This window comes from Brachionichthys hirsutus, chromosome 15, assembly GCF_040956055.1.
Source record: "Brachionichthys hirsutus isolate HB-005 chromosome 15, CSIRO-AGI_Bhir_v1, whole genome shotgun sequence".
Classification (NCBI taxonomy): Eukaryota; Metazoa; Chordata; class Actinopteri; order Lophiiformes; family Brachionichthyidae; genus Brachionichthys; species Brachionichthys hirsutus.
Window position 1 is genome coordinate 11,854,696 of NC_090911.1, and position 22,567 is coordinate 11,877,262.

At 53.8% G+C, this 22,567-nt stretch overlaps 3 protein-coding genes across 3 annotated transcripts; 1 reads left to right on the forward strand and 2 right to left on the reverse strand.

Annotated features, from left to right (window-relative positions):
- Window positions 1–1,475: 1,475 nt before the first annotated feature.
- smg7 (SMG7 nonsense mediated mRNA decay factor) lies at window positions 1,476–9,244 on the reverse strand. Its single transcript, XM_068748584.1, has 23 exons — window positions 9,187–9,244; window positions 8,449–8,480; window positions 7,805–7,922; window positions 7,569–7,701; window positions 7,215–7,386; window positions 7,064–7,135; window positions 6,661–6,811; window positions 6,380–6,515; window positions 6,103–6,265; window positions 5,792–5,951; window positions 5,636–5,706; window positions 5,491–5,551; window positions 5,289–5,408; window positions 4,774–5,194; window positions 4,550–4,691; window positions 4,171–4,466; window positions 3,729–4,082; window positions 3,252–3,401; window positions 2,711–2,800; window positions 2,422–2,572; window positions 2,170–2,340; window positions 1,936–2,084; window positions 1,476–1,835 (listed from the first exon to the last, which is right to left on the reverse strand). Exons 1-23 carry the CDS (start codon window positions 9,210–9,212, stop codon window positions 1,722–1,724), a joined length of 3,453 nt encoding a protein of 1,150 aa, XP_068604685.1. The 5' UTR covers window positions 9,213–9,244; the 3' UTR covers window positions 1,476–1,721.
- A 797-nt stretch (window positions 9,245–10,041) lies between these two features.
- On the forward strand, window positions 10,042–13,628 carry nmnat2 (nicotinamide nucleotide adenylyltransferase 2). The gene is given in 12 exon segments (XM_068749187.1): window positions 10,042–10,072; window positions 10,075–10,125; window positions 10,568–10,656; window positions 11,189–11,256; window positions 11,445–11,523; window positions 11,892–12,018; window positions 12,128–12,208; window positions 12,374–12,418; window positions 12,569–12,645; window positions 13,189–13,290; window positions 13,368–13,435; window positions 13,526–13,628. Coding segments are annotated over 12 exon segments (921 nt in total).
- A 1,063-nt stretch (window positions 13,629–14,691) lies between these two features.
- On the reverse strand, window positions 14,692–22,417 carry lamc2 (laminin, gamma 2). The gene is made up of 21 exons (XM_068748903.1): window positions 22,342–22,417; window positions 20,844–21,020; window positions 20,655–20,772; window positions 20,341–20,456; window positions 20,137–20,268; window positions 19,856–20,048; window positions 19,514–19,626; window positions 19,029–19,421; window positions 18,694–18,927; window positions 18,377–18,513; window positions 18,138–18,288; window positions 17,856–18,061; window positions 17,654–17,733; window positions 17,425–17,562; window positions 17,210–17,354; window positions 16,983–17,132; window positions 16,781–16,895; window positions 16,513–16,709; window positions 16,279–16,437; window positions 16,100–16,199; window positions 14,692–15,623 (listed from the first exon to the last, which is right to left on the reverse strand). Exons 1-21 carry the CDS (start codon window positions 22,415–22,417, stop codon window positions 15,370–15,372), a joined length of 3,384 nt encoding a protein of 1,127 aa, XP_068605004.1. The 3' UTR covers window positions 14,692–15,369.
- Window positions 22,418–22,567: the final 150 nt, after the last annotated feature.

Genomic DNA, 22,567 nt, shown 5'->3' on the forward strand with positions numbered 1-22,567 from the left:
GCGGAAATAAATAAACCGTAAAACGAGACGAGTAACTTTCCACCGCTGGCTGGCGCCTTTCAAACAAAACCCAGGGGCGAGAACACGCAGGAGGAAATCGATTCATCCCGTTTCCCTCGTTGTTGACTGAAGATCCATTTCGTCAATCAACGGGAAACAAAGTCTGATCGCCAAACCTGCAGCAGCGGCTCCTGAAAATCTTTTACTTATTCATTGATACAATAAAATTATCAAGAAGCGCTTCACCTACGAGATAAATGTTACGCGGCCGATAATCGACTGATAATTTGAGACATGCCCATCAGATGTGAGGAGAAAAGCAACGCATCCCCCCCCAAAAAAAGCTGGAACTTCCAGGTTGAAAAGGGGAGGGGCTTCATCTACAACTCAAATAAAAAGGTGGCCCTGCGAAGCTTCCAGACGCTACGACTCCTAAAAAAGGTCCGGCCGACAGCACTAGTGGTTATTGAAGCAAAGATAGGAGGGGGGGGGCATTCAGGCGGAGCAAAATTACCTGTGCACACCTGTCTGAGAGGCGGCCAGAAGTAACGGGACGGAGCAGGCACAGAAGAGCTGCGTAAAACGAGTAAAAAGGCAGAAGAGGAACAAAAAGAAACTGCAAATGCAGGTTCAGTACGCGAGCAGGGTTACATAGTTCGATCTTTCGCTTGTTTTTTTGTTCTAAGTTAAGTAACGGAATAACAGGAAGAACAAGCCGGAGAGGAAGAGAACTCCGAAAAATATTCAAGCAGGAAGCTACGAGACATTTCCCCCCCCTCGGAGGGCGCGAAGCTAAAACTGCTACGAACAAATCACAAAATACAGTTTGTTGAGTATCTGCGTCTCTTGAAGCTAACGGTAATACGATCCCTAAGTGCGGCGGGGTGTTTATGCTCTAAGCCCCTCCCCCCCGAGGACTTACTCCCCGTGGCGTTCGCCGACGCCACAGAGCTGTCCCGTCATCCGGCTCCTCCGGCGCCAGGCGGCGGTTTGCACGCCTGGACGGGCGTCCCGTCCTCCTTCTCAGGGACGAGGCCCGTTGAAAGTCCAACTACGTCAATATATATTTACGTATATATTTATTATAGCCGCCCCAAACCATTCCTTCATCCATTCGCCCGCCAAAGTAAAGAGAGCCTTCATCCTCCTCCTCCACCTCAGTAATGAAAATGAACGCGAGATCAGAAAGTTTTGAACCCCGGAGCCTCAAATGACCCCCCCCCCCCAAACCAATCACCACACCGTCCTTGCACCCCCACGACTCGGCGGTAAAAGCAGGCGAACCGAACAGACGTCCAGCAGGTCGCTTCCGTTTCCATTTTTGTTCTAAAGTTCTGCACGAGAGAGAGGAGAAGTGGCGTCTGTCCAAAACCAAGCTGGATGGGTGGGGGGGGGGTACAGTGGTGCTGAGTGGAGGGGGGGGGTTATGTTCCTCAATGGTCAGGTTTCCGTGGGTCGAAGGAACCCGGCGGCGGCGGCGGCATGACGCCGCGCCCTCCGGACCAGGAGGGGCGTCCCCGCTCCTCAACAGCCGATGGGTGGGGGGGGGTGGTGTGTTTCAGCCTCGTCGGGAGGGGGGGCGGGGGGGTCGCGTCGCCTCCCTAGCCTCCACCGCTTCTCACCGGTTGAATTTTCCCATTTTCGTTGGAGCTCGTCTTCGTCAAACTTCCGTTGGTTTTGTTGACATCCGGACACAAAGTGCCGCCTCCTCGGCGTGACCTTCAGTGAGGCGGGTTCATGGCGCCGTGACCTCGCTGCTGCTTCTGCTGCTGCTGCAGGACCAGCTGCTCCAGCGCCGACTGGCCCGGCTGCATCATGGAGCTCGACCAGATCGACTGCACCGAGAGGAAGGAGAGGGAGAAAAAAAACAACGCACAACGGGCGGTTTACCGAAAAACCCAAAGTTCAGTTTCAGCTTCTCCTGATCAAACGGACCTTGAAGCTATCGAGCAGCACGGTGGAGGACGACTCCTCCATAGGCGACTCCTGATTGGTCCAGGAGCTGCCAGGTGGGCCGGTCTGGTGCCAGCTGGTGTCTGAAGTTGCAGCCGGCAGGTAGTCCAGACCGAGGCCGCTGACGGCACCTGAAACGCACACACACACACACACACACGCGCGCGTCAGCACATGGCTTCCCCTTCTTCAAACATTCTAAGCCCCGCCCCTCACCGGTCTTGTCAGCCTTCCAGCGGTCCACCACCCTGCGGTCCCGACTGTCGGGGGTCCCTATGGGCCCAAAGTTGGAGATGGGCAGGGATCCGTGGTTGTGTGTGGGGGGCGAAGAAGGCAGGCTGCTGGGGTTAGACGAGTGAGGGGATTGGCTGGCCGGGGTGGAGTGGTCTGCCAATCAGAACACAGCTTACATTCCAGCCACGGTTCCCATTACAGACCGTTGGACGTCTCCTCACAGGCGCGGCTTACCTGAGCTGGCAGGGAGGGAGGGGGACCAGGGAGTCCCTTCGAAGAGGGAGTAGAGGGAGGGCTCCTGGTGCATCATGGGAGCGTCGGGCTTGGAGCCGGGCGGCAGGTTCTTCCCGTAGGCCTGGCTGAAGATGCTGTTCTGGTTGTACTCCTAGACGAAGACATCGCAGCTCAAGATCAGGGATCCCCTTAAACGGAGTCTGAGACCAACGCCTACGCCGCCATCTGGTGGTTAACCAACGCCACAGCAGCCACAGCAGACACGAAGCGAGTCGACGAGGGGCCTGACCTGCATCGGGAAGCCCGGCATGGGCGGCAGGAGGGAAGCCGATTGGCCGACGGCCTCGGGGCCGCTCTCCATCCGGTTCTGGTTTGGCAGCTGCAGAGATAAAGCGGAGGAGAGAGCAGACTGACATCCCACGTTCCACCACAGAGGTCAAAGGTCACACACGGCATCGGTTCAGCCTCTGCTGCTGCAGGAATGACGTCGTCTCGGACCGGCTGATGGAATTTTTCTTTTTAAAGCAAGCTGAGATGTGGAAGTTCAAAGCTTTTTTTTTTTTGTTGTTGCCAAATATCACGTCAAAATCCTTCGTTTTTGTACTTCTTCCTCAAGAGGAACGCGCTCCATTGATGAAACACTCGTCAGGCGATTTGTAAAATGAGCTGGAGATGATTACAGGTGATTATTAGATGCTTCATTTTACTAAAGTTCTTACCATACAAGGCATAAAAGACTAAAACTCGACTGTGATGATGACGGACGATGAAGGGACTACATTGAGGGGGTTGAGGGGGCGGGGTTTGAGGCAGAAGACAGGGCTACATACAAATATGTTTGGTCCGGGAGCAGTGCTAAGAGGGCCGGCCAAGGCCCGGAAGAAATCAGGAGGCTTAGAAAAGACGAGCTCCTCCTCCTCCTCAAAATCTGCTAGAGTTTTTAACAGGTCGGGAGGTAGAAGAGGCGAGCGCTTGTTGTCCTATTGAGAGACGGAAGCAGCGAGAAAGAGGGGAGCGGGAAAACAGCCAGAAGAGGAGAGGAAAAAGAAGAGGGGGAAAAAGAAGGCAAGCCGGTGAGACAGAGGCGGAAAGAAGGAAAGTTAAAGCCTGCAAGCCGAACACGGATCAGTTCACGTCTCCTAATCAATAACCTGAGGGAAGACCCGCCTTCGATATGTGGCTCAACTTCCTGTAGACCCCCCCCCCCCCCCCCGCTGTTAAAGCCAACAAACGGCCATCAACAAAGAGGACGGGCGACCGGAGCCGAACGCTGACAGAGGGAGAGAGAGAGAGAACCGCATCGTTACCTCAAAGGGGGGTCCCCGGGGCCCGGCGGAGGGGTCCTGCTCAGGACAGATGCCCCCCGGCGGGGGCCTCTTCATCCTGTCTGCCATCAAAGCCAGGCTGTCCCCCCCCATCCTGTAGGAGGGCTCCCAGTAGAAGTCCTGCACCTTGACGCCGGCGTACTTGACCTTCTTGTCGAGGTTGGGTGGCGGCGGCGGCTGATGCTCGTACAGCTTCAGGGGCTCCTGGGCCGACATGTAAAAGGCCGGCTGCTGCTGGGGCTGCTTCAGGGACATCTGTAAAGGAGACATCTTCTGCAGAGACGCCTGAGCCTGGTTCCACATCTGGGCCGGCTGGTCCTGGACCTGCATGTACTGCTGGGGGGGGGGGGGGGGGGGGCAAACGTCAATGGCCTTTCCTGCCCTGGGTTTTGCCTGTCAGGCGGGTTCCGGCGAGTCCACTGACCTGCTGCAGCCCCGGGTGGTGAGGCGGACTCTTCCCCATCGTGACCTGCTGGACCGGTTTGGTGGGAGACTGAACCTGCAGCTGCAGAGCCTGCTGGGGGGGCGGCTGGTTCTGAGGGGGGCCCTGACCCGGGCAGGGGCCGGAGGGTCTTTGCTGACTGTAGGGAATGTGAGACTGCTTGCCGGCCTGGGTGTGGAGGAAAGGTCCGGGGACGGGAACGCCGGTGGAGAGGGCGAAGCCCTGCAGGCCCGGGAACGCCACGGCGGGGGGGATCACGTAGGCCGGCGGGGGGAAACCTGCGGAGGAGGAACGTTTACAACATTCGTACTTTCCGTTTTTGCCGATCCGCGGGGCCGTCCTCTGTCCTCGCCGTGCGTACCGGGCCTGCTGGGCAGCGGCGGGAAGGCGCCGTGGTGATGGATGGGAATGAACTGGGAGGAGCAGCTGGTTTGGGTCGGAGTGACCGGAGTCTTCTTCGCTTCGGACACCGGCGTGTTCCTCAGCTCCGCCTGCGCCTTCACCTGAACGGGAGGGGGGGGGGGGGTCATTCAGACGTCCGAACGACGCAGAGGTCGTTTCAGATCAAGGTCGAACGCCCCACACCTGTTTTCCGGCGTCCGGACTTTTGTCGAGGCCGGCTTTCTTCAGCTCGCTCTTCCTCTTGCCGTCCCTCTTCAGGTCCACTTTCCCGGGGGCCCCGTTGCCCTTGGTGAAATCTCGCCGCTCCTTGCCGCCGTCCTTCAGGTGATGGTTTCTCGACGCCTCGCGGCTCTGCTCTCGGGGTTTGATGTTCTCCTTGGACGTGGCGGGGGGCCGGTCGCCGCCGTCGGGCCACGAGCTCTGAGTCTTCCCCGCCGGCTTCACGCCCGTGTAGCCGCCATCGACGGGCATCTGCTCGCCGTTGGAGGACTCCTGCAGCACCGGCGGCGGCGCCGCCTCCTCCTGCGGCTCGTCAATGGCCTGCTCTGGAATGTCGGTGATGAAGACGAGGAGGCCGTCTTCGCTCACTCTGCACTGGATCAGCCTGCGGGGGGGGAGGGGGGACGGACAGAACGCAATGCAATGACTGGCGGCGGACGCCCGTTCTGGAAGCGGACGCCGGACGAGCGCTCGCTCACCCCGGCTGGTTGTCGGCCACCCATTTGCCCAGACCGACGAGTCTCTGGTGTCGGGTGTGGACCGGCAGGCCGTCCCGGTCCACCGCGATTCCCTGATGTCCTCTCGTGAAGTCCAGGGACCTGAAAGAGACACAGAGGATCCGTCAGCGTCCCCGTCGCGGCTGAACGGCCGTCCTTCCTGCCGAGCGAAGGCGAGCGGTACCTGAGGGCGGGCCGGAGCGCCAAGAAGCCCTGCAGCTCAAACTCTTCCGGCAGAGGCGTCGCTGAGGACGAAGACAAAGACAAAGCAACGCGTCCATTAAGACACCGGACCGGTCAGCATCCACGTGGGGCCGCACGCGCCTCACCCGAGAAGCACGCCACGTCGTCCTCTTTGGGCTGGAAGCTGTTCAGGATGGAGACCAGCCAGGGCCAGATCCTGAGAGACGGGAGGGAAGACGAGTTAAGAGGCGGAGCCGGATCCCCGACAGCCAATCGTCTCCGTCGTCGACGGACAGACTCACCGCTGCCTCTTGTCGACGGCGGCGTCGCGGAAGATGCTGGATCTCAGCTTCAGCCAGTCGAGAGAAACCTTGATGGCGGGCAGGGGACACTCCCCCATGATCTCCTCCCCCCGGTTCTTGTTGAGCAGAGCGCGGCTGAACATGACACCCAGGAAGGACACTGGCGGGACAGGAAGTGAAGCCCAAATGAGCAACCCGGACGGAACGTTTAAGGCTCATGAACAAAATCGGTTTCAAAAGTGCGTCCGGCATCAATTCAACCACAAGAGGGCAGCGAAGACGACGGTTCTGCGTCAGCGAGCGGTTCTCACTGAAGAGTCCGAGCTGCTGGAACCAGACGATCTGCTGCTCGCCGCTGTAGCTCTGCTCGCCGCCGTCGGCCGTCAGGTCTCTGAGGTGGTGGAGCTCAAACAGGTTGATGACCGTGATGTGGACGAGCTGCTGAGAGCTGAAGGCCTTCTGCAAGGTCAGCCTCTGCACGCGCACGCACACGCACACACACACACACACACACACACACACACACACACGTCATTGCAACACAACAGCCGGCAGGAATGAGGCGACGGGAAGTCGTCTTTGATCTACCTGAAACTGCTCCTCCAGTTTCTCCCTCAGAGTGTCGAGTTTATCCAGACTCTTGCTCAGGTAGACGTGACCGTGAAACTTGATGAAGGCCCTGATGAAATCCGACACGCTCCACTTGGTTTTCACCTCGTCGCGGCTGCAGAGGGGACAGGAGGAGAACGTTCGCGTCCCCCGGACGCACAGCGGGACGTTTAGGTCTCAGCCTTTGTGTGATTCCGAGTCAACGGCGAAGGAACGGCCCTTCGTTTAGCGGAAGCTAACCCCGCGCTAACCCCGCGTACCTCTCCAGAGCCTTGGACAGCGCCTTCTGCAGGTTGGTGGAGGCCGCCGGGAACGGGAACTTGACTGCGATGCTGCGGCAGTAGTAGAAGACGGTGGTGAGGTGGTCTCCTTTCGAAGACGCCAGGATGGCTAGCTGGTTGTACGGCTGACCTGAAAGGGGATCGCAGAGGAAACTCAAACCACACAAACTACAAACATGGCTGCCCCGGGGAAAACCCTGCCCCCCCCCATCTCAGAGTTGAAAGGAGGAAACATTTCACATGATGGGAGGGGCTCGGGCTCGGGTCCAGATCGTTAAACGTGGTTCCAGCGATCGGGACAATCACAGGCTTTAGCCTAGCTTAGCATCGTCTTCAGGAGGACAGCGGGACTCGCAGCTGTTAGAACACCGAGTGTCCTCACCGTTTGACGGGACCAGCTGAGCTGCGTGTCGGTAGTACGATTCTGCCTGGCTGGTCTGGTTACGATAACGCGCTGGAAGAGAAACGAGAAGGGGGGGGTGAGTCCCGCACGCCTGACGCCCGAGAGCCCTGCAGGCGCCGGCGCGTCTCACCTATGTCTCCCAGGTGGACGAGGCAGTGCTGGCAGATGTAGGAGCAGGAGCTGGGCTGCGGGGTGACGATGGCGCCGGTGCCGATCTGCTTATTGCTGATGATGCCGAGCTGGGACGACTTGACCCGACAGGGCAGGTCCACGTTGAACACGGTGCACAGCTCCTGCAGCAACTGGAGACGGAAGAGCCCGAGGTCACGCCAGATCTTTGACCCTTGCCCCTCCCCTCGACAAAGTTCAGAGGACACTGATTTTGGTGGCGTTTGTTAAATAAAAGCAGAATGCTTGAAGGAGGTTTGACGATGCTACGGGACTGTAAACGGTCTGCTGCTAACGCTAATCGTTGCTGCAGTACCTGCGTGTAGAAACCGCTAGCAGCCTCCAGAAACAGCGACAGGTTGGCCTGGACGTCACCGCGGTTGGGGTTGGCCCGGTTCTTAGCCTGGCTCTGCAGCGTGGTGATCTGGTTCTTAAAGGCATGATTCCACCTGGAGACAAACACAAACCCACCAGAGACCCCGCACGGCTGACTTCAGAACCCCGACGCCACACAGATCCGTTAGCGGCGCGGTTTCAGGCGGAGCAGCTTACAGGTCCTGCTCCACTTTCTTGTCCAAAGCATATTCCAGGTCCGTCACCAGCATCTTCTGGTACAGGTCCTGCAGCGCCTGTCGAGCCGTCCACACCTCTGCCGCACCCAGCTTCGAATCTGAAGAGGAAAGGGACGTCTGACCAACTACGGCGCGCCGTCAAGCCCCACCCACAATAGACCACCAACAGGAACACAAACAACAAAGCTACCACCGTTATGACAAGGATCCAGGTGGGGAAAGCAAAGCTTGTGGAATGTTAAGACTGATTTTCAAGAGGTCGATATTATTGCAGAGTTTATTTAAATAGCTGTCTTATTTTCTCTTTTTAAAGCATCACCAAGTGAGATAATTTCTCTGCTTTATTACACTCAAACTGGCAAATATTTAATATCTGTTCTCACCCAGTGACATCCGAAACATAGACAGGCAATGCCTACTGTGCAAAAAAAAAAAAACTTAAAAAAACAACAACAATCACATGGAAGCGGATCTTTTTCAGGCTGATTTAGGAGACGTAAATATGCCGCATCCAATTCGTGCTGATGATCAGAAAAAGGATTGTTTTGCAGTAGATTGAATGTGTGAATGACAGAGCGGCCCGTTGATTGTAGGTGTGTGATCGACCTGATGGCGCTGACCTACCTGTCATGTCAGCCTTCAGGGCCTCTGCCTGTCTGCTCGGATGTAAACAGAGAGGAGGCGGTTAGATAGTTCAAAGGGAGACACGAGCACGCAGCATGCTAACAACAACATGGCTTCCTCACCGAGCCGACTGCGCCCGAACTCGAGACAGAAACCCGAAACGTGACGTCTCGGACACTCTTCACGAATACATTTAAGTCACATCGCGTAAACTATACTCTGGATCCACAGTAAGACAAACGATTCGGCTAACGCCGCAAACAACCGCTCGGCTAGCTAACGTCAACAGCCACCGCCCGCGCGTTTACTTCATCTATTTAAACGAACTCAAACCATCAACCAGATGTGAAAATAGCTGAAGCAAAAATAACCCAAACCACATTTAACACGGAGCAGCATCAGGTCGCCTCTGCTAGCCTGACACACGCAGAAAGAAGCCAGTAAGCTAAAGCTAACTAGCAACGTCTGTGGCAGGTAAACACAAATCTAACGTTAGAATCACAGTAAACATTAAATACAGATATAGGATGCAACAATGACCAACATTTGACTAGCGCTGGCTTGTTTGTTGATATGATGAGCTAGCTAGCGCCAACATAGTAAGGGGGTGGTCCACAAACCAGCTAGCTTTAGCGTTAGCTGCCGAACAAAACAATCCACCCGCTGGTTTAACATATCGGGAAATGGTAACTCCTGTAACGCCAGCGGGGCGGCCATATGAAACCGACGCGCTCTCACCGTAGATACTGGGCGCAGAGGTTCATCCTGCCGGATCGCCAGTCTGTCAGACAACGACTGGTCCAGAAGCTAACGCTTCTCCCGGCGCCATATTGTTTCTGTCTGACCCACACAGAGGGCCTGGAGTGGGAGGAGCTGAAGAAGAGGCGGGGGGGAAGAAAAAACGAAGGCGAAGAAGAAGAAAACGAAGAAGGTGTAGAAGAAGAAGAAGAAGAAGAAATGTGTTTTGATTTTTGTCATTGTAATTATTTAAAATATATAAACATGAAAAAAAATACATTAACAAAAAAAGAACTGCAAAGTATTTATTAATAAGTCAATAAAACATTTCCCACAGCTAAAATTAATTTCAATATGGATCTAAATATAGTAGGGTTATTTCTTTACTGACGACAATATCTAATGTTTATAGTGTATTTAATTTTTTCAAATTAAAATATATTCTAAATTCCCACATTTTGTAACCCTTGAACGCCTCCTGTGTCTTAAATGAATAAATAAATGTCCATAGAAAATCAGCTGATGCAAATGAGTTACAGACTAAAAATACAATTCATCACATCGTTTCTTTTTATTTCATTTTATTAAAGGAAGCAAAAATCATCGATTTACATTTACATCTGACTGACTGAGCTGAAGTGATTAATAACGATACTAATAACGATGAATCGACTGTCACGTCGTCGTGCCTCTTTAACGGACTGACGCTGCTTCCTGCCGCAGACGCCCCGACCTCGCCTCGCTCTCTCTTTCTGCGGCGGCCGCCTGCTTCCAAAACAGCCGACGATCCGGGACCAATAGAGACGCACAGCACCGGGACCGGGACCGGACCGGGGACACGCGGAAAAACGTAAAATGACAGAAGCGACCAAAACCCACGTCATCCTGCGTCCTGTGGGAGCTTCAACCCCATCACCAAGGGACACATTCATATGTTCGGTGAGCGTCGGGGGGGGGGGGGGGGGGGGGGTGTTATTCTCCAATAAAAAATAAGGATAATCAATAATAACGTCTCATATCTGAGCGACCTAATGAACGTGTGTTTGTGGAGCTGTCCGGTTCCGCGGTGCTGAATCCGGGTGGAGGCCGCGCGGCGTGTGGCGCAGCCCCAAAACAAGCCTCCATAGCGGGATGGATCCTCCAGAGATCCCGGCTTATTTTAAAGAATCATCCCACATCGATTTAACTTTGTGGTTTATTGGACTTGAAGTACTAATAATAATAATAATGTAGGTCAAAATAATTAGCTTCTGAAAAGCGTATACAGAGTAATGTATAAAGATAATCTTGTAAATCCCGTCTACAGGATTCGGGTTATTCCTTTCAGCGTGGACCGAAGCAGAATTTAATCTCGCTTTGTGTTTCTTTCTTGTGCTCTCAGAAAAAGCCAGAGAGTATCTCCACACAACGGGCCGCTTCATCGTGATCGGAGGAATCGTCTCGCCGGTTCACGACTCCTATGGAAAACCCGTAAGTCAGGAGAAATGGCGCGTTGGCACGTTAGCGGCCGTGCCCGGCGGCGTCCTACATGCTGCTGCTGCTGTTTTCCTGCGAGACCTGAGGAAGCTCTTGTCCTACTTTCACTCTGCCTCGATGGAGATGAATAATAGATGCTGCAGGAACGCCGTTTCAGCTGCAGCACAGAATCCACGCCGTTGGTTTCAACAAGCTCGACGCTTGTGATTACGCTGATTAAGGGTGGAGATCGTTCACAAAACACAAGATGTTTGGTGCATTTCGACGTTACAAAGTAAAACCATGATAATTAGCAGCGTCTTTACGGGTCACATGTTGCACGTTTTGTCTGTATTAGTGATGTAGTAATAGTTTTAGTACTAGTAATAGTATTTATGAATAGTATCTTGTTAAATTAATTATCTCATAAAGGATGTTATGACTTCAGCCTTTCATAACAAATGTATTATTTGATTATTGGCTTCCTGTGTGTGTGTGTGTGTGTGTGCGTGCGTGTGTGTGTGTGTGTGTGTGTGTGCGCGCGCAGGGCTTAGTGCCCAGCAGACATCGTCTCACCATGTGTCAGCTGGCTGTCCAGTCCTCTGATTGGATCAGGTGAGACACTTTTCATGGAACTCGGTCATGATATTATGGGATGCTGTGGATTCAGTGTGAATCCAGCAGGGTGCTCGTCCAACACGTCCGGTGTGTGTGTGTGTGTGTGTGTGTGTGTGTGTGTGTGCGTGTGTGTGTGTGTGTGTGTGTGTGTGTGTGTGTGTGCGTGTGCGTGTACGTGTGTGCAGGGTGGACCCCTGGGAGTGTTACCAGGACACCTGGCAGACGACCTGCAGCGTGCTGGAGCATCACCGCGACCTGATGAAGGTCAGGACTTCTTCTTCTTCTTCTTCTTCCTCTTATCCGGGGTCAGCTTGTGGTGGCAGTGGGAGAATCGTGGTATTCCGGATGGCTCCCTACCCAGCAGCACTTTCCAGCTTCCTCCTGAGGGATTCTGAGGCATTCCCATTCGAGATTAGATCAAAGCGACATCGTATAATCAGAGAATCTGGAAGCCTCCTGCTCACAGCTAAAGATATTTCTATCGGCGCTTTTAGACATTAGTTGAAACTGGACACCTCGGTGTATGCAGATGTTGCTATGGAAACTAGAATCACACTTCTTGCGTGTGCATGTGTGTGTATATGGGAAGAATCTTTTTGAAAAGGGTTGATCGAGGTGGTTTTATTCCTCAGAGAGTCACCGGCTGCATTCTGTCCAACGTCAACACGCCATCATCGACTCCTGTGATTGGTCAGCCGCAGAACAAGACTCCGCCCATCCACCAGAACCACAGCAACATTAATCACAAGCCCACGTCCAGTGAGTCGTCCCGCATTCGTCTTTTATCGCGCTCTGAATGCCGAAGTGTCCTCGTGACCCAATGACCCCCCCCCCCCCCCCCCCCCGTCCTCTTTGCTTCTCTGCTCAGTCAAACTGTGGGGGAAGGTCAGCGAGAATTTGGGTAAGATCTGCTGCGTCCGGCCTCACATCGAACGCTTCACCTTCATCGGTAAGTAGACGCCCACGGAGGTACAGACGCAGCCAGAGAGGAGGCAAAGTAAATAAACACGGACGGAATTTGAGGTTTAATCAATCCTGGTTAAACATCTGCCGAGCCGAGTCTTCGTACAGGCGCAGCCGGGATTGTGATGCTGAATTCGAGGTTTCGTTTCAGATGAAAACGCTAACTTGGGGCCTGCGATGAGGTACGAGGAGATCGGTGAGTTGTCTCCTCGTCATCTGAACGAGATCAGACATGCGTGTTGCGTGTCCTTCTGTTGCGTCCCACTGTCCGGTAAACGTGTCGTTTACTGAGGACGCGCCTCTCCCCCCCCCCCCCCCCCCCCCCCCGCCTGTTTGCTGTCTGTAGAGTTACGCATCTTGCTCCTGTGTGGCAGCGATCTTCTGGAGTCGTTCTGCATCCCTGGCCTGTGGAAGGACAGTGATGTAAGCACCCACTGCAGCCTCCCCCCCCCCCCCCCCCCACTGCAGCCCACCCAGCGGTAGAACTGTGCACCCTTTAAACCTGCCCCAGACCTGATAATGGAAACACCATCCGAAAGAGCATGTAGTGGGATTCTTCTCTAACAAGCAAGCGCCAGGCTAATTGGAATGCTAGCTGTTAGCAGTAGAGAATAAGAAAGGACCTTTTTTTTTGTTCCGTCTCCCTTATGTTACTGGGGGGGGGTATTGTTATAGAGTTTGTATCGTAGAGTGCTAACTGTTAGCATTCGAGCTAGCTGGTAACATTTGCACCAGCTTGTGGCCAGTTAGCTAACTGAGTCATAATGCTAACGTGCTTGTTTGCTCAACACAGATGGTTTCTGATTTATCTCTTATTAGCATGATCCCCAAAGCTGAGCTGTTGCTGCCATAAAATTGCTGGGGGGTGGGGGCGGGGGGGGAGGGGGGGGGGGGCTCCTCAGGTGAGGAGCAAATCCACTCAGAGAGCGTCCAATGAGCTGACCGGAGGTCGTCCTGTGGTTTCAGATGGAGGTGATCGTGGGGGATTTTGGGATCGTGGTGGTTCCTCGCGATGGAGCTGACACCGAGAGGATCATGAATCATTCTTCCATTCTCCGCAAGTTCAAGGTCGGAAAACAAAACATTCCTGAAATACTTCAAATACGTTCTGACCTCCTGACCCTGAGAGAAAAACGTTGATGCAGGACAACATCCTGGTGGCGAAAGACGCAACGAACCACCCGATGTCCATCGTCAGCTCAACCAAGAGCAGGTCGAGATGAGCTTTTCACTTCCCACATTAGTCCTGTGTCAGAAACGAATTTACCACAAACTAATCGAACGTTTGGCCCCTCCCCTTCAGGCTGGCCCTGCAGCATGGAGACGGCCATGTTGTGGACTACCTGTATCAGCCCGTCATTGATTACATCCTGCAGAGTCAACTGTACATCAACGCTTCGGGGTAGTGACCCATGAGAACCGGACCACAAGGCGGGGCTACCTACAAACACCGGCTTCTATATACATGTAGCCCCCCCCCCCCCCCCCCACCTTCCTTCTGTCGTCTGTGTCAAACATACAGTATACTCTTCTTTAAGCTGTTGTTTCCCAGCAGGAACATTCGTGTCCCTCCATCTGTCCTGGGGCCCTGCAGAGGTGACAGCAGTGTCTTATTGTTGTCCGTCTTTGGTAATGTTTGGTGGACGCATGACATGCTACTCTGGGCACGCTCTGTGCAGCAATGGCAGATGGGAAATACGCCTGCGTCATGGCGGTTAGTGTCAAGTCCACGGGGGGTTTTGGGGCCTCAGGCACTGACAACTCAGATCAATTTTCTCACGTCAAAAATCAAAATCAACAACTCATAAGATCAGACGTGATTTGCTAAGCTCTGCTGGCTCTGGAACATCAGGCCGAGGCTAAAAATAAGATTACAGATGATGACGATGACGATGACGATGACGATGACGATGATGAGCAGTGTTGCTGTGAAGTGTGTCCGCTTGTTTTTCTTTCTTTGTGTGCTCCTGCTAGATCTTCTTAGACTGCATGCGTAGACAGTTTGGTTCTGGCATGAAACGTTTATCCATGTAGTAAAATAGGATTCGTTGTGAATGTATTTAGAAACAAACCAAAAAAAACACACAAAAAGTAAATATATATATAAATATATAAATACCGTGGGGATCGGCATCGCCCGAGTCTTTCTAGTCACTGAATGTACAGACCTGCACCGAAGAACGTCTCAACGTGAAATGAACATTTGTTGGTTTATTCATGTTCACTGTGAGTGTGTGTGTGTGTAACTGTGAGTGTGTGTGTGTGTGTGTGTGTGTGTCTGAAACATAGCTAGATAAGGTCCTTATTTCCTGTATTAATTATTCTATTATTCTGAAGCCCTGACTTCTTTTGATTGTAAACTGTGATGCACTCTTAAAGGCTGACGTGTGGTTTCTAATGTGAGAAATCCTGGTTTTATTCACAGACACGATGAATAATGAGACTCAAACCCGTTGTAGTTCAGCCACTTTTATTTAACAGCTGCTTCAAGACATAAATACTTCTGCTGGCCGCCGCCGTAGCGACTCGAGCATGGTTTAAAAAGATTAGATCTGATGTACTGTATGTACACTTATAAATAAAATACTTTAAACATTCACATACGTCCGTATCAGGAATACAAACACAGAAATACAGGTAAAAGTTAGATATGTAAATATGTGTAATTTTATGCTAGTATGCTAATAACCAGCCTGGTTATGTAAAAAAAAAAAAAAAAAAATCATTAGTTCAAGGCTCATAATCCATCAGGTACAAAGTAAGTTCAACCAATCAGAATGTATCTCTCATTCCCTTTGAAAGGCAGGTGTGTCCACCTGCATCAGCCATGTTTAACTGAGGAGGAGGAGGAGGAGGAAGGCTATGCATCACGATGCATCCCTATGGCAGCGATCAGTGAAACGATCTTTCTGATTAATAGCTGATCGGATGCACGTGGATCACGTGCATCCGATCAGTAATGAGAAAAACATTGATCGCATCGCCTGGATCCAAGCCGTAAATGTGTCTGCAACATTTACCCACAAGGCACGGCAGCTCAACAACATCAGATAGCGGCGGCGACGCACGGCCGTGCGGCCTGGTAGAAGTTAAATCATGGACTGTACAACAAAGGTCCCGAAGGCTGAAGCTCAACCAACGCCAGCTTCAGGGATCCTCATCGGGCGGGCTGATGAGGCATCTGGTGGGGACGACCTTCAGGATGTCTTCCAAGTTAGCGATGTCGCCGAGGATGGCGTCGATGTCGCGGTTGATGCCGAGCAGCCGCCGCCGCTGCGCCGCCTCCTTCTCCTCGGCGTCGCTGAGACGAGGTCTGAGACTTTTAGCCACGTCTTTCTGAGCGTTGGCGAGGCTGTCCTCCACCTGCTTCAGGTGCTTTTCGTCAACAGCGTCAGTCCGGTCTGATGAGAAGAACAGCAGCAGCCGGTTCAATTCATTCCTCGACCGCGGCGCATGCTATTAGCTTAGCGGTTACAGCTTCTCTGCATCAATGTTTTTTAAAAAAAAAACTCAGTTTGGGCTCCTCTGGAAAGTGGAAGTGACTATGAAACTTCAACCGACATCAAAAAGGAGACGGGAGAGCGACTGCGTTTGGATTTTCTGCTTGAACTGTCCCTTTAAAACGGTTCCGTAATTAAATGCCGACCTTTACTCTGCTCGTGTCCCGCCTGTCCTCTACTCGTGCCCCGCCTGCCCTCTGCTCGTGTCCCGCCTGTCCTCTGCTCGTGTCCCGCCTGTCCTCTGCTCATGTCCCGCCTGTCCTCTACTCGTGCCCCGCCTGTCCTCTGCTCGTGTCCCGCCTGTCCTCTGCTCGTGTCCCGCCTGTCCTCTGCTCGTGTCCCGCCTGTCCTCTGCTCAGTGAAGGTTCTATACTCACCCATGTTGGCGAGCAGAGCGCTGACGTCTCTCAGCGTTTTCCCCACAGCGTCCCTGGCCTGGTTGGCAGTGGCGAAAGCCCCCGACGCTCCAGCAGCAGCCTGCGGGAGAAACGTTCAGACCCACCGACTCCATCCAACTCTTTTAACCCTTTCACCGTCACTGTCCGGGCAGGTTCACCTCCTCGGCGTCGGCCTCCAGCCTCCGGGCAGTGTCCAGCGCTGCGTTCAGGGACCCAGAAGCAGCGGCCGCCTTTGTTTTCATGTTTTTCGCCTCCCGGTTCAGATTGTGGCCGTCTTTCAGAAGACCGGCGTGAGGTGGCAGGGATCCGAAGGTTGCCTGAGGGACACCACGCCCGTCAGCGTTCCCTCCGTGTTCTGCTCATTGTGCAAGACTCTGGCGGCCGGCTGTTACCTCCAGACTGGTGACGAGAATTTCCAGAGCAATAGCTGCAGTCAGCGCGCTGTTGTAGTCGAGAGACGCGTCTCTCAGGTGGGACAGCTCCTCGTCGTTGTCTCCGACGGCCTGCTGGATGGTGGCGTTGATGCCGGGTAGGCGCTTGATGGCGCCGTCGGCCAGCGCTTTGCTGCTGTTGATCTGTTTGTCAAACCCTGAGGAGGAAGACGAAGGCGTCAGTCTTTCGCCAAGCGCAAAGCAAAGCCACTTCAGTCAGTCTGTCCACCTCTCAGCGCCTTCAGGGCGTCGTCCAACTCGTCCGCGTTGCTGCCGACGCTTTGGAGAGCCTCGTCAACGTCGGCCTTGGCGATTTCGGCTCGGTCCGCCAACTCGTTGAACTTCTGCAGGTGGACAGGTGAGCAAAAATTAAGCTACTTCATCCTTTTCCGCTGCAGGAGAATGTCTGGATACCCATAATCCCCCAGTACCTGCTGTGCAGCCTGGCCCTTAGCCAGCATGTCCTGAACGGCACCCTTGTCCCGCTGCACTCCGTCCCACAGCACCTCAAAGCCCGATATACTCTGGTTCACCGCCTCCTCCAGACCGTCCATCCTGGAAGCCAAAGCGTCCGCCCCTTCCTGTCCACGAAGGGAGAATTTGAAGGCTTCAGTCGGCCTTCTACGAACGGACAACGTGCTACAAGGGTGACGCTTGCCTTCAGGGACGATGGCAGGTCTCGCTCCATGTTTGCGATGTCTTTCAGCATGCCTCCCGCCATTTTGCTCTCATCCCTGGCTTCGTCGCTTAACCGGGTCGCCTGGTTCTCCAAGGACTTCGCTTGGGCCGACGTCCGATCGTACCTGGACATCGTCAACAAAGAGTCATGACGCCATCAGGTCCCCGCTGACTCCCAGAGAGACTCAGACTCACATGGTTTTCAGATCCCCGATCAGTTCTTTGACTTTATTCTCTCCGCTCATGAGCGTCCGGACCAGAGCCAGACTCTTCTCCGAGTCGCTGAGCGCGTCGGCGGCGCTTCTCTCCACGGCGTCGGCTTTTGTCTGATGTCTGTCGAGCGGGTAAGAGAGGAAATACAACATCAAAGGAATCCGGTTTTCAAGTGACACCGTGACGGGAGTAGAGTCCAATGGGCGCCAACCTTTCAGACAGATTGGTTGCCGTGTCCACCAGGGAGGAGAGGGGATCCCGACCCACCGGAGCGTCGCTGAGGGGAATATTCTGAAGGGAGAAAAGCCAAACGATCAAGCACCAATTTGCCCCCCCCCCCTTGAGGGGGAGGATGTGACTATCCTTCGTTAACCAGGTTTCTGATTGTACGTTCACGACAGCGAATATCTCACGACTGATTTGAGGTCCCTTTTGGCTCTGTCCAGATCGCTTTTCATCATCTTCATCAGCGTCTGGACCTCCTCCACCTTCGCCTTGTACATCCGCTGCCGTTCCGCGACGTTGTCTGCGGCGTCCGCGACGTCTCGGACGTTCTGGCCCTCGTCCTGCTGACTCTTGCTGATGGACGCCAGACGCCGCTGCAGCCTCTTCTCCAGCTCTGTGGGGAAACGGGAGGCCGTCAGCGTCAGGCTCATCCCGTCGCCCTCTCCTGACCGAAGGAAGAGTCGCGTCACCCGACAGAAGATCGGCGCCGTCCTGCAGATCGTCCACCAGGTCCTCCAGCGCCGTCAGGGCAGCCTCCGTCTCCGGCCTGCTGGCAGGTTTCGGACCCCCGCCTTTGATCAGGGTCTGCAGCTCCTTCAGCTTGGCAGCGTAAGCCTCCATCTGAATCAGCGCCAGAGAAGTTCGTTTAATCCTGAGGGCAAAGGATCCTCAGGACGTCACGCGGGGTTTTGTTTTTTCGCCGCCGTACCTTCGTCTTGATGGGGCCGAAGCAGGCGGGACAGTTGGACCTTTGGCACCGGAGACCCTCGAAGCCCGGTCGGCACCGGCAGTGACCCACATCGTCGCACTGTATGGACTCAGAGCGCTGAACGTCGCAGTCGCATGCTGGTGCATCAAACAAGACAGGAAATGGTTAGTTTTAGATACAGGAAGAGGAAGTACCGCCCCCCTGGAAAAACAGGGGGGAGGTAACAGGAAGTAGAGACACATCAGAGCGCTGGATAGTTTGCTACATTTACTCAGTAATCGTCAACAGATGAAGGGTCCTGACTGAATCGCTCTTACGCTTGCAGGCGTCGGAGGCGCGGCCGCGGTAGGAGCCTCGCACGCACGCCTCACAGCTCCGCCCCTTCGTGTTGTTCACACACTTCAGACATTCGCCGCTACGGCGATCGCAGCTTCCCGCCACGCTCAGGTCAATGTGGCCGTTGCAACTGCAGGGCCTGCAGGGTCGCTGTGGTCCGGCGCCCCCTGCTGGGTCTCCGTAAAAGCCCTCCTGACAGGCGTCGCAGCGGGGACCTGGGGGCCAGCGGGGACTCGTCATTCATTGCTCTTGATTTTTTTAAAAGATGAAATAAAATGGTTTGCTATCTGTTGGATCCAACTATAAACAATCATACCTGTAGTCCCGGTTGGGCAGCGATCACATCGGGGCTCCGGGGCTCCCGCAGCCAGCGAGCAGGACACCCCGTCTGGACAGGGGCACTTCACGCAGGTGCGAGGCTGCCGAGGGTGGCGGTAAAACCCCTCCGAGCAGATCGACTCCCCGGTGGTCTCGTCGGCGGAGTAGCAGTCCCCGGTGGTCGCGTCGCAGCTGCCCCCCCTGCAGTTGCACGGCTGGCAGGCGCTGAAGGCGCCGTCTGCCGGGACCGACCGCCTGAAGCCAGCCGAGCATCGCTCACAGAACGCGCCCTCGTAGCCCAACGGGCAGCTGCAGGTCCGAACCCAGTCGGCCGGGACCCCGTCCCCGGGCTGAGCCGACACCAGCCGCACGTTGTCAAGGTAACCACGTCCTAAAGAGATGGTTCAAGTCGTCAAAATGATCATCACCCTCATTTGCATTTGATTTTCTGAAGGGAAGAAACGAGATTAGAAGACGTCGAACCGTCTTCTCCGTATGTGGTCCGGATCTTGAGGGCGGTGAGGTTCTGGAGGAGAGTCTGGAACTGGAACGGGGAGAGCTGTGGACTCCACTTGCTGCCAGGACGCTCGTCCAGCCTGTTAACGAGACGGACGGTGGGATTCAGATGGACTGAGGTCTTCCCCTGGACTTTACTTCAGATTCAGAATGAAGTTTGGTTCTACCTATAGAACCTATAGTCATGATAATTAAAAAAAACCTTCTTAAAGTTAAGTTTAGAAAATGTCTTTTTTGCAACGATCTTCCTTTTCACCTCGCTAGAAACAGGCTTCCAATATTTATCTGTCTGCAGGTCGGTTTTCTGACCTGAAGCTGTAGTTGAACTTCTGTCCACAGGGGACGACAGAATGCAGGTGCCCCAGTGGGGCGGCGACGCGGAGACCGCCAGGACCCTCCAGGATCACGTCGTTGGTGGACGGGTGTCGCTCGCCTCGGTCCAGTCGCATCGAGAACGAAAGGTTCTGACCATAACTCAGTAGCTGGTTACCCAGGTAAGGAGCTGTGGGGGGGAAAGAGACACACCTGGTGAGAAAGGAAAGGAAAGGAAGAGTAGAGTAGAGAGTACAAGAGGCGGGGCTTGTCCTCACCTGGTGCAGACAGGTAAACAGGCAGGCTGCTTTTGGAGATCACCTCCAGGTCCTTGTACTTTGGCGACCAGCGGACGAGAATGTCGCCGGGGTCGAGGCCCTGCGACGACTCCGTCTTCCATCCGTCCTCACCTGAAAACACAACGCACCCGTCACCTCACGTCGGCAGCCCTCTGGAAGCTTTCATTTGGAAACAGACGTTACCATCTGTGAAGGTGGAGGTGACGGCGTGGACGGCGTAACCGGACTGCGCCGAGCAGCGGCTGCTGTGGCCGTAACAGAAACACGGGAAACTCCCGGAATCCTGCCGGATCCGCCGACTGGAGGCGAGACAGGAGACAGGAAGTTAGACCCAGACGCAGAAAAACTAGGATTCTGTTAATGGTATACATTTTTTAGAATAATTTCAAAATAAACTTCTGCAGAAGATTTGCAATTTAACTACGTTTCATACGTGATTCCTCCGGAGTAACGAGAGACGAGGGTTAATAATAAATTCAAGGATTGTATTTCTTCACCTGTTCGGGCAGCCGTTTGGTCCGATCGGGCCTCCTTGGCAGCGGTTGCACGTTTCCCCGGTGACGCCCTCTTTGCAGCTGCAGCGCCCCCTGCTGTCACACTTGGCACTGACAGAGCCTGGAGAGAAGAGACACGTCCAACACTGGAAGCAGATCTGAGCAGCATCTCGTACGCTGGGAGTCCCTCACCTGTTGGGTTGCAGCGACAGGGCGTGCAGCTCGGCCCCGCCCCTTCCAGGTAGAAGCCACCTTTGCAGCGCTCGCAGTGGCGGCCCTCAGAGTTTCCCCGACAGTCGACGCAGTGTAATCCCCAGGCGTCCCGAAGGCAGTACCGAGACCTCCCATTGCAGTTGCAGCGCGAAGTTGCTGAAAGAGAAGAAAGAGGTCAAAGGTCAAAGTCTCCCTCAGCTTTAGCCGTCATTGGAAACGTCTACAGAGCTGTGGTTTGTTCTCAAATCCCTGCAGACAAGTCACAGGAGTCCCCCCCAAACCAGCCGACGGTCCCTCCTGGAGACGGGGCTCAGATCGTCGAGCGTTAACGGAGATCCGGTGACACTTTTAAACATCGCTGCAATAAGGCTGCACCTTCATTTATTATAACGTTGGAGCAGGCTGCGACTTGTTTCGGCCGTTAGGGAATGAGTGGAAATGTTATACCCACAAAGACGCAGCGTTAAGCGCTTTAATGGCAGGCAGGGGGATCAACCTGAATTGACCTCCTGCGGAGCGGCTCCGGCGGAGGCTTGGAGAGTCAGAGTGGGACGTTAGTTAGCCTAGATGCTCATTTTCCGTCCTCCATAAAAAGTCAACGTGGCGTGAGCGTTGCAAAGATTCACAAGTACTTTGACTGGATGTTGCCGAACTGTTGGTTTGTGTCAGTCGTGAGTGTCCATGGAGCGACCTGGCGGAAAGAAATGCACTTTGCATCGCTCTTCTTCTTCTTCTTCTCCGTTTGAAGAAGAGAAGGGTGAATGCCGTTGCAGGACATATATGACGATATACTCAAAGGACCCTTTGATTCCCCCCCCCCACACACACACACTGACTAAATTAAGCACTCAGAGGAAGGTGAGGCTAGTTTAAGGTGCGCCTAATCGCTAACCACTCAGCCTCTGATTCAGGGATTCAGCTAGCGACAGCAGGCTAACAGCTCATTCACTGCGGTGATCGGCACTGACTCACTCCGAGTTTGTGAATGATGGTAGGATGACCTCAGCTAATCGAGTTTTTTATTGGACAGTGCCCGTCTGGGATCATTCTTCCCTTACATTAACAACAAATTACTGTCTGGACTATAACCATGACTCAGATTTAACTAGAAAAGCACTCGGAGGGAACAAACCTCCGCCGAGAAACAATTAAAAAAAAAAAAAAATAACCTGGTTGTATTTAAAAATGTTAAATCCTCATGCTGATCCGGATCTGGATTCACCAAACTCTTGAAATTGATGGAATATTATTATGATGGCAAAAACATTGATTTCAGCAGAAACATGAGCATCTGTCAAAGCTGAACCTTCTTTCCCACATCCTGTTGGAAATGTCATGAAGACCTCCTCCAGGAGAAACATCCAGAAAAAGCCAAAAGAGCACTTTAAGGTGCGTTTTTTTTTTTCTCCCTGGTGATCAAACAGGTGAGAGCGTATGATGTTTAAAAACTACAAAACAGGGACAGTCATGTACTCACAGTAGGAAGTGTGGGTCGCCTGGACGGCAAAAACCCCGGCCAGAAGTCCGCAGAGTGAAATCCAGCTGCTCCTCATGGTGTCTGTTAATCAGATCAAACCCCAAAGCGTCGGCTTTTAACTGGCCTCCCGCTGCAGGTTCGAACACGCCGCACATACTGGGACGCTCGCGTGTGATTCACACAGGGCTCACTCACAGAGGACATGACTGACTGTGCGCCGGGACAG

Coding starts and splice junctions, on each gene's coding strand:
- lamc2 (XM_068748903.1), bottom strand. CDS start 22,417: ATGAGGAGCAGCTGGATTTCACTCTGCGGACTTCTGGCCGGGGTTTTT. Junction 18,062..18,137: donor CGGCGCCGATCTTCTGTCGG/GTGACGCGACTC, acceptor GTTTCCCCACAG/AGCTGGAGAAGAGGCTGCAG. Junction 17,734..17,855: donor AAAGGGACCTCAAATCAGTC/GTGAGATATTCG, acceptor TTCTCCCTTCAG/AATATTCCCCTCAGCGACGC.
- smg7 (XM_068748584.1), bottom strand. CDS start 9,212: ATGAACCTCTGCGCCCAGTATCTACG. Junction 8,481..9,186: donor CTCTGCGCCCAGTATCTACG/GTGAGAGCGCGT, acceptor ACATCCGAGCAG/ACAGGCAGAGGCCCTGAAGG. Junction 7,387..7,568: donor CTAGCGGTTTCTACACGCAG/GTACTGCAGCAA, acceptor TTCCGTCTCCAG/TTGCTGCAGGAGCTGTGCAC.